The 10,867-nt window shown below is 44.3% G+C and overlaps 1 protein-coding gene across 2 annotated transcripts in view; it reads left to right on the forward strand.

Annotated features, from left to right (window-relative positions):
• Window positions 1–2,765: 2,765 nt before the first annotated feature.
• LOC121812182 (glutamate receptor 4-like) overlaps window positions 2,766–10,867 on the forward strand; it is a 31,762-nt gene continuing 23,660 nt past the window's right edge. Inside the window, exon 1 of one of the 2 annotated variants that reach the window (XR_006052909.1) lies at window positions 2,766–4,555. Coding sequence is in view for 1 of the 2 variants with exons in the window: in XM_042213582.1 (XP_042069516.1) it covers window positions 5,487–5,546 (60 nt within the window). In the remaining variant the exon portion in view is untranslated. Of the gene's footprint in view, window positions 4,556–4,576; window positions 5,547–10,867 lie in introns of those variants that run through there. The other variant, XM_042213582.1, reaches the window with a different exon arrangement.

Raw genomic sequence — 10,867 nt, forward strand, 5'->3', positions numbered from 1 at the left:
CAAACTTAAAATATATGAATGGCAATACTGACAAATAAGTGATTATATTATTAGTTGCTATAAGTGGCTATAAGTAAGATTTTAGATCACATAACAAACATAGGATTTTAGAAATCTTAAAAAAATATTTACGTTAATCAGTATATGGTGTTTATGATAAACAAGTTACTGTACACGTAGACTTGTCACGTCCTATGACCCTGTGTTTGTGTTTTTGGACTTTTAATTTCTGTTTTGTTTTTTTTGTTTTTTTTGTTTCCACTTCACTAATTACCTTAGTTTGCCTGTGTTCCATTATGTTGTACTGTTTTTCATGTCGTACTGTGTTACTTTGTATTATGGGGGTTTATCCAGCTATATTCAAATGGATTGCTTTGTTTTAAAACTCTGTCTTTGCATCCTGCATTTGAGGTCCTCATTCCTCACTATCACACTCCACATCATGACAGAAGGGGACTACAAGAAAAAAAGTCCAAAATACAACATAATATATACCTTGCAATACAGAATAGCACATGGGAAAACAGGCAGGCCGGGAAACTGTGGCTCAGGAGGTAGAGCCGGTCATCTACTAGTTGCAAGCTTTGTGGTTCAATCTCTGGCTGCTTCAGTCTGCATGCCAAATGTCCTTTGGCAAGACTATGCATAGATGCAGAGGTGAAAATCTAAACAATGCAAAAACTAAGAAATAAACAGAACTTGAAAGTCCAAGAGTCAGGCTCAGCCTGCTGGAGGTTTCTTCCTGTTAAAAGAAAGTTTGTCGCTCTTTGGCGACAGTTGGAGGATAAAGTCTGATGGATCTTATGTCTTGCTTCAAGTTTCAAGCATGACTGTTAGTGTAGGTAGGGTTAGGAAAACAAATTATATTTACATTATATTTATATTGTAAAGTAATGTCTACTTTACAATATAAAGCACCTTGAGGTGACTGTTGTTGTTATTTGGCCCTGTATAAATAAAACTGAATTGTATAAATTGAAAACACAAACACTGGTCATAGGTCATTCCCATATTCTGCTTCCACGATGGAAGTTATATGTCAGTGGGATTTAGGAGATCCTCAAAGTATTACTTTCAGCACCAAACCATATCATCAGTGAAGTCAGCAGTGCTCCAGCTGCACTGTACACTATGTAAATATGTGTAGAGTGTGGCTTTCTCCTCCTAAGTTGCCTGACGTAACCAGAATCACTTCAAGGCTGACAGTCTCAAACTATGGCCTCAATGAATTCTTCCCACACCCAAGATTTTGTTTCAGCCCAAGTGCATTTTGGCTGCTGATACTTGTCAGCTGTTTTCAGTCACACAAACTAACCAAGCCCAATAACACTGCTTTTCAGGTAGATTGCTCCCTTCACAACCGCTTTCCACCATCTAGTTTGGGGATTGCCACTATGACAAGGTCAAGGTCAAGTTTTTTTTTTAATATAGGCATATTGCAGCTACAGCTCTGCACAACAGTGGAAGTACAGAACATAGTGTCCCCAGCCTTCATTGGAATGCTGTCAAAGCTCTGGGGGTTAAAGATCTCACAGGCCAGGGCTTCTGCCAGAAGCTCCCAGTCCACCCTTACTATACGTTTGGTCATGCCAGGCCTGTCTACCATCCTCCCCTGCCACCTAATCCAACCTACCACTAGGTGGCAATTGATTGACAGCTCAGTTCCCCACTTCACCCACGTGTCCAGAGCCCATTGTTGCAGATATGATGATATAATTACAAAATCAATCATTGAGCGATCTAGGATGTACCCAAGTACCCAACCAGGTGGGGTACTGGCAGCTGCCCCACCTGGTTGGATGACTCCAAGACTTCTTTGCACTTTGAATATCATTCAGCACAGCTCAGTTGGGACCTCCCTGTTGCCTCAGTCCCTGACTGCCGCCTGACACCAGCTGCACCAAACCCCTTTTATGCCTCCTGCAGATAGCAAGCACACAAGAGAACAGGCCAATGTTCCCACATAGCAAAATTGGTATGGCCCGGATCTGGCCCACATACTGCAAAGAATGATGGCCCTTTGGTGGCCCAGATCAGGTTTGCCAGAGGTGGCCCACACATGGGCCTGCACAAGGCCAGTTGCAGACACACACAGTTTTAGCTCTGGCCCCAGATGTCAGCCTAATGTGTACCTTAATCAAGCCATGTAATAACAACGTGTGCCGGAACATAATAGTGCAAAAGTAACATGACAAAACTCAGACAGTAAATGGACTGATTCTTATAAAGCACTTTTCTACTCTCATGGATTACTCAAAGTGCTCTATACAACATGCCACATTCACCCGATCACACACTTTCTTTAAACGGAGTGATTCCTAACTACATTTATACTCCTGACATGCAGGCTGGAGAAGCCAGGGATTGAACCAATAACCCTTTGATTAGTAGGTGATCTGCTCTACCTCCTGAGCTACAACCACCCAGTAATAAGCATGAGTAAACCTCACTAGGTTTTGGCTAAAGTGTACACTCACAAACCTGTCAAACCTGCATTTGAAACATTGGCTACCATAGCAGTATAGTATTGCAACATGGCATTTGGGTCTTCTAACTAAAACAGGAAAATAGGAACATAAATAGTGCAATTATTGCCAGACCTTTCCCACATCTGGTTGACAGACACCCTGCCATGACACTAGTCAGTCAGAAGTGCCAGATCCGGGCCAGACCTGTTTTCTATGAGCCTCGGCCACATAAACCAAACCACAATTGGGACAGATGTGGCATGCCATCACATAAACAGTGCCATCTACGCCGGGCCTGGCCCATATCTGGATGACATACCACTTACCATGCCAGAAGTCAGCCAGCAGTGCTGGCTTGATACCAGATCCAGGCCAAACCTGTCTGCTATGTGGGTTATCTCTTTGGGTTGCCACGGCCACCAGGCATTCTCCTTTAAGTTCCCTCCCCAGGTCTGCTGGCTTCTGTGAGACTGTGCGAAATAGCTTGTTTTTCCCTTAAAAATAATTCTAGGTTCCCTTAAGGTGGTTTTTCTGTAACATGCAATAGGATTGTAGCTCAAGCCCTAAATCAATAACACCTTGTCCAATGATGCTGTCACTTCCATTAGTACAAAAGATAAATTACAGATAAGGGAATGTTCTTTATAATAGACCTGGCAGGTTCATTGATTATTTGAGATATATTTTAATTAGTGTTTACTGGTTCAGTATCTTGCCAAAGGACATTTTGATATGCTGACTGGAAATGCCAGGGTGCAAACAACCTACCTCGGAATTACCAGATGACCTTTTCTTCCTGTTAGCCATAGCTGCTTATGCTATTGGCTTTAATCCTCTTCTGCCTCATCACTTGCACAAATGTATATATTAATAATTCCTTCTCTGTATCATTTCAGACTCATTCCTCCCTTCACCGCAATAGTCACAGTTTAGATTCTCAACTTCATACTCCTACTTTATCAGCTGTCTTCAGACATTCTTTCCTCCTCTCCTTGACTGTTGCTTCATAGTTTCTACCAGTACCCTCTTTATTAACGGTGCTGCTGGTGGCAACCAGTGCCTTGAATGATCTGATAATCTAATCCAAGATCTATATATATTTTTTTAAATGGGACTGTTTTTGTATCAGGATGGAAATATAGCATACATACAGGCTTAGAACCATCAAAACTGAGCTTGTACAATTCCAGTTGGTAGAAAATATTTTAAAATGGCACTACAATTAAATGCAAATATGATTAAAAGGGACTCAAGACCAAGCATCAGTATGAGATGACACTGACAATGTGTGTGCAATCAGCTCCTAGTCTGGTTATGTGGAACATTATTATAGAGTAGGTACTAGTTTATTATAATAAAGGTATGCTGGTTTATAATGGATATTTATAATTGGAATTTGAGCAACTCACCATTCTAAATATATTTCATATCATTCTAAGGTATGCCATAAAGTATTACTGGTAATCTGCAAAGGCATTAACCTAGCCCTTGACATATGTCTTACCAAATTACAAAACCTCTCACTTTCACTTTTCCAGCTACTCCAAGTTTATTTATGCAATCATTTTTCATTGCTGTAACTTTGAGATTCAGGTACTGTATCTAAAACTGTTTTAGTTTGATATATGCATATATAAAAGTCCCAAATTACTATGGCATTCATCTCAGTGATGAATGTAAACTTTTGACAACTGTATGAGAACCAAAAATCCATCTCTGTGTATCTCTGTTTTATAACGACAAATATAAATTTGACATACCACACAACATTCTGATTTCCATGAGTGTAGCCACCAAAACACCATATTATATAAATATTACTTCAAGATAACTGTTATGAGAAAATCGATTTCCTTTTATCTCTATTGTGTTTACAGTAATTATTATTATTTACATCCTATTAACATGCATATCAGCAGGAGGACAGACACTGGCAAGAGTTGAACTGCTAACAGCCACTGTGTTCATGTAGAAATGCGGTGAACCTGGCGGTGTTAAAGTTGAACGAGCAGGGGCTGCTGGACAAACTGAAAAACAAGTGGTGGTATGACAAGGGAGAATGCGGCAGCGGAGGAGGGGAGAGCAAGGTTAATACACACACACACACACATACACTACAGCACACAACACACAGGTGACACTGGGTTATTAAATGTAAAAAGTGTAAAGAAGAAACAGAGTTACAATGCCACATGTGACATCAAACACTAGTAGCTAACTGTAACCCCTTACAGAAATTGAAGAACAAAGAAAAACTAATACGCTAGAACTACTAGATTTAGCAGATGCAATAAGGAACCAGAACATGTAGCATTGTAGTCTGTAATGCTTCTTTTGCTGATATGTTGCCCCTGTTTGGTTGAGGTCAGGTTCAGAGCACACTTGCAGGCAGATGAGGACTTACAGATCAGGGTCAGGTGACCTCACACCAGATGGTAGCAACAGTGCAGGAGAAGAGCTGTCGATAAAGAGTTTGTGCAACTGCCCAAACTCTATTTATCAATGGCTCTGCCCTGGAGGAGTACTGCTACTGAAAAAGCAGAAAGCCTTTTCGCTGAGCACATCTCATTCTCTGTCTCCAGGGCCAAGCAGAGAGGCCCTGACAGCACAAGATTTTCTTTAAGCAGCTTTGCCAAATTAAACAAGATTATTCCACAGAGTCTTTACAGACTTCCTGTTCATGGTCATGTCTAAATACTTTTAGTATTTAATATTTGACAATCAACAGACAGTGAACTTGCTAAAAGGTGTCTTATACAAAATAAAGAAAGCCATTAGACGATCTTTACATTGAAAGTATTTGAATAAATGTTCAAATACTGCAATGAAAGTTTTAATGATGAATAATTAGTAGCACATGAGGGACCTGTCTTGGTGGCTAGACCAGAGTTTGAGAACCGCTGCCTCATTAATAACATAAGATAACATTGATAATGATGTTATTTATGTTATTCCCATTGAAGAGTGCCAGTAAACCTTGCCGTATTGAAACTGAATGAGCAAGGGACCCTAGACAAGATGAAAAACAAGTGGTGGTACGATAAAGGAGAATGTGGCTTCAAGGACTCCACAAATAAGGTTAGTTTTTATGTCTGTGGGTCAGTCAAACACACTGTCTGTTCACACATTCAATATACACGGTAAGACTCCACAGTAGTTAGTATGGATTACTTGCAGCTTTAGGTAATGTCAAGAACAGAGACAGTTCAACAATATTCACATGTATAATGCTAACCAAAAAGTGTATTAACAGACCTTTTCTGCCCATTGAGGAAGTAACTATCTTTGAAACAAAATTTATAGGTATCAAGGAAAAGATCTGTCACTGAGGCGCTACCAGTTTGTTGTTAATCTCCTACTCCACCCTTCCTTCACTTGCAAGACATCAAAATACTCCTCCACGCAGCAACTCATTCCTAACCCACAGTGGGCAGTCCATCTATTTCCAGATGAAAATCATGACATCAGACTTGGAGGTACATCCCGATGGACACTGTCAAATGCCTTTTCAAGTCCACAAAACACATTGTTGTGTCCTTGGGCAAGACACTTCACCCGTTGCCTACTGGTGGTGGTCAGAGGGCCCGGTGGCAGCCTCGCCTCTGTCAGTGCACCCCAGGGTTGCTGTGGCTACAATGTAGCTGCCATCACCAGTGTGTGAATGTGTGTGTGAATGGGTGGATGACTGAATGTGTGAAGCGCTTTGGGGTCCTTAGGGACTAAGTAAAGCGCTATACAAATACAGGCCATTTTATTTTCCCTTTTTATTGCCGTGACACACACAGTTTCTTTGTCGTTTTTCCCGGCTCAGCACCTATGCGTGCAGCTTTCCAGCTGGAAAAGAGAGCTCATTAACTAAAACACCACACACCTGTGCCACCCCTCCCCTGCAGCTGAGCCATGGACCACACCTCCGGCACACACCACCACCGCCCAACTGAGGCTGGGGAGCCATCCGGCTGAACCATCAGGCACTCCTTTTCCTTCCAGCTGATTTAGGGTACGGGCCGGTCGACCCTCCTTGCCTGCTGGGACAAAACGGCCCCCAGCGCTCTGTTTGAGGCATCAGTCTGCAGAAGAAAAGGGATAGAAAAGTTTGGAGTGTGGAGCAGTGGCTCCCCACAGAGATATTTTTTCACCTGCACAAACGCCTAGCACAGCCGTGTCCACTGGACCAGATCTTGAGCACCCTTTCGGGTGAGATTAGTCAAGAGGCTGGTCAGGTCAAAAAACTCGGGCACAAACCAGTGATAGTAACCTGTCAGCCCCAGGAACCGTCTCACTTCTTTTTTTGTCTTGGGGCGCAGGCAGGGTGCAGTAGCTGCTGTCTTTTCCGCCTGTGGACGCACCTGCCTGGCTCCCATGTGGTACCCCAGATACTGTACCTCCCTCTGTCCAACTGCACACTTCTTCGGGTTGGCTGTGAGTCCCGCCTACCTCAGGGACTCCAGGACCACTGCCACCCACTGCACATGCTCCGCCCAGGTGTCACTGTAGATGATAACATCATCCAGGTAGGCGGCAGCATTGCAGCGTGCAGCCACAGCACCCAATCCATGAGGTGCTGATATGTGGCCGGGGCCCAAACAAGCCAAAAAGAAGTGTACCGAACTGGCAAAAACCAGTTTGCTTCTTATCTGCAGATAAGAGAAACTGTGAGTAGCCCTTGGTTAAATTCAGCGTCATGAAAAAACGGGCCGTGCCCAACTGGTCCAGGGGCTCGTCAACCCAGGGGATGGGTTAAGGATCAAAGCATGACACTTTATTCATCTTTTGATAGTCAACACAGAACCATATAGACCCATCTTTTTTCACTACAAGAACTATGAGGCTACACCAGGTGCTGTTTGGCTTTTCTATTACTCCCATTTTTAGCATTTCAGCCAATTCGATCTGAACAATTTGTCTTTTATGTTCAGGAAGCCTGTAGGGTCATGAATGCACTGTCACGCCAGGTTGCGTTTCAAAATGATGCTTGATGAGAGACGTACAGCTGGTCAGGGGGGAGAACATGTCTGCAAAGCACTGTTGCAATGTGGCAACATCAGCTCTCTGGGCCTGTATGAGATGGTCGTTGCAATGGAGGGAGGTGGGAATGGTGCAATTTAGTACTTCCTGCCCCAACTTATCTCTCTCCTTGACCCGGCTCACCAGAGACGCAGTTTCAGTCTCTCACCATGCTTTAAGGAGGTTGAGATGACAAATCTGTGTGGCCCCCTCTCTGTCCAACCGCGAGACCTCATAGTCAACGTTCCCCATTCGCTGTGTGACCACAAAGGGCCCTTACCACTTGGTGAGTAGTTTAGAGCTAGAAGAAGGTAGTAATACAAGCACTTTGTCTCCCTGGTGAAAATTGCCTGGCCACTCTGTTATACAGATGCTGCTGACGTTGCTGGACCTTCCTCCCAGCTTTCATTAATTAGGTTGAGCACCCCACACGGCTTCCTGGCAAACAGTAGTTCAAAGGGAGAAAATCCCATGGTGGCCTGGGGCACCTCCCGCACTGCAAATAGCAGAGGGTCTAACCAGTGATCCCAATTGTGTTCATCCTCATGTATGAACTTCAGAATCATGCACTTTAAAGTCTTATTCAGCCACTCCACCAGCCCGTCAGTCTGAGGGTGGTAGACGCTTTTCTGAATAGATTTAATGCCCCATGATTTGTACAGTTCCTTCAGTGTGCAAGACATGAACCACATGCCTTGGTCAGTCAGTATTTCTTTCGGAATACGGACTCGGGAGATGACCTGAAACAGTGCCTGCACCACACTCTTTGCAGTGATGGTTTGCAACGACACTGTTTCTGGGTGTTTCTGGCATTGCATAATCCACTAGAACCAATACAACGTGATAGCCACTTGTACTCCGGTGAAATGGCCCGATGAGGTCCATGCCAATACTTTCAAATGGGACCTCCAACAATGGTAGGGGGCGCAAAGTCACTTTTGGTATGGCTGGCTGGTTAATGAGTTGGTATTCCGGACAAGATGCGCACCAGCGGTGCACATCCTCTCGGATACCTGGCCCATAAAATTGGGTCATAATTTGCTCCAGAGTCTTGTCAAATCCCATATGCCCTGTCTTAGGGTTATAGTGAGCTGCCTGGAAAATCATTTCTCGGCGGCTTTGTGGTACCAACAACTGGGTGTGTGTCTCCTCCGTGCGAGTGTCACGACTCACTCGATATAGCCTGTCTTCTAACAATAAACAATGTCCCGCCCTCCATGGCTAGGGTGCAGCGCCAGCCCCTTCCGGGCCCTGGGAAGGCAGAATGGAGAGAAAGAGGTTACTGGGGTGCAGTGTAGGGGGCCCTCCACCGGAGCAGTTGCTGGAACCCATCGCCTCAGCACTGTCACAGGGGGCTGTGTCCCTGTTGGCTTTCTGGCCCCTCCGCTCTGGCTGCCAGCAAAAAGGACCGCCACACTCGCGGACTGGTGGCAATGCACCCACCGCTATGTGTCTGCAGAGAGCCCTTTTCCATGGACTGCTCCTGCACAACTTTCCCTAGCATGTGGGCCTCCCCTTCTGGACTTCCCGGGCTGTAGCCACCTCGCCGACGCATCATGCAGGTTCCAGGCCCAGGCAAACGGTTGCTCCTCCTCCGTCATCCGGCAGGCCTGGAATCTGCAGTGGCTGCACAGGTGGCATGGCTTGCGGGTCCGACATGGCAACAGGGATTTTGGCACCAGTGTGAAAATGGACCAAAAGTTGACACACTGTTTATTATTTTTATTTTCCCTTTTTATTGCTGTGACACACACTGCTGACAATTTCTTTGTTGTTATTCTGGCTCGGCACCCATGGGCGCAGCTTTACAGCTGCACTCTGACACACCTCTCCACTCTCTGCTCCGGCTTCACTAAATCACACAGGAAGAGAGAAAGAGCTCAATAACTAAAATAAAACACACATGTGCCACCAACCTCCCTGTCACTGCCCCTTGAGCTCACTGCTCCACCCCTCCCCTGCAGCTGAGCCATGGACCACACTTCTGCATGTATTCTGTTTAATTGGGCAAATTCCCATGTCTGCTCCAATTTCCACAAGAGGAGAACTGCTCTGATGTTCCACAACCAGAAAGCTGAGAAGTTGATACCCCTTGAAGTTTTACCACAACTACCAGTCCCTTTTCTTAAAAAGAGGAACCATCACTCTAGTTTGCCAATCCAGAGGTACCACCCCAGACCTTCACAGTGTTAAAGAGGCATATCAACCAACTCTGGGCCAAAACGGCAAGAGCCTTGAGGAACACAGAGTGAACAGATTGGTTGTGGTCTCTCTGGGTGCAGGGCCCAAGTGATGTGCAAGTTGTTCCCCTCATCCACCAATTACCTTATGACAATAGTTCCCGACAGCTGCTTTAGCCTTAGATGAATAATACTGTCCATTCAAACACTGTACCCAGCCTGCCTTGGAATGCTGCTGTGGGAGTTGAAGATCTCACAGATCTGGGTTGTAGCCAGCTCACTCAGTGTATTTTATTGTGCAGCTGATGTGTCTGGCTTCTTCCCCCGCTACGTGATCCAACTGACTACCAGATACTAAACAGTTACAGGTTCAGCTCCTCTCTTCATCCAAGTGTTCAATACATATAGCTGGTTTTAGAACCTAAGATGTACAAGTTACGTGATTAGGTGAGTCCAACTCAACCTCATGTCTCTCTCAACTTCATGGACAAGCTCAAGGTCCTTCCCCTTTAAAGAGGTCAGATTCCGTGTCCCTGTAGCCAAACTTGAAAGCTAAATTTCAGAACATCAGGGCCTCTACTTTCCCAACACCCCAGCCATTACCATACATACCATACATTGCAGGCTCTTTGTTCTCAGGCTCTTGCCCTCGCTCCACTGTGGAGCTCAAGAAAGGTAACTTGGGCCCTTGGTTTTTCAATTATCATAAGACTGTTCTGAATTGCTCTTAGTCTAGCCTCTCACCCAGGATCCTACGAGGTGCCATCGGCCCTAGAAACATAGCTTCCAGGATCACTAGGGCATGCAAACCTCTCCAACATGGTAACGTAAAAAAACCAAAGGAGGGGGTGACAGATAAAATTTATTTCTGTTATCATTATTTAGTATTGTGAAGCTTGTCCCAGTTCCTGACCTTTTTGACACCAAGGTTGCAATAATCACTTTGAAATATTCTAATAATCTGAGATCCTGACTTTTTGATTTTCATTAACGTGAGGCCATAATCATTGAAAATAAAACAAAAAAGGCTTGAAATATTTCTTATATGCAGAGACACAGAATGATTAAGGTTGAGGACAGTGTTCTACATGTAAAGTTTTAATCTAGGTTATTTATAATATATTTAGCTTGACTGATTTAGGTTCAGTTTCAGTCTACTTTTGAGTAGACCTTCCCAGTAAATAAAGTTAGCTATTAATATAAGAGCATGCC

The sequence above is a fragment of the Haplochromis burtoni genome, unplaced genomic scaffold (assembly GCF_018398535.1).
Source record: "Haplochromis burtoni strain Fernald_Lab_line unplaced genomic scaffold, NCSU_Asbu1 Contig_457, whole genome shotgun sequence".
NCBI lineage: Eukaryota > Metazoa > Chordata > Actinopteri > Cichliformes > Cichlidae > Haplochromis > Haplochromis burtoni.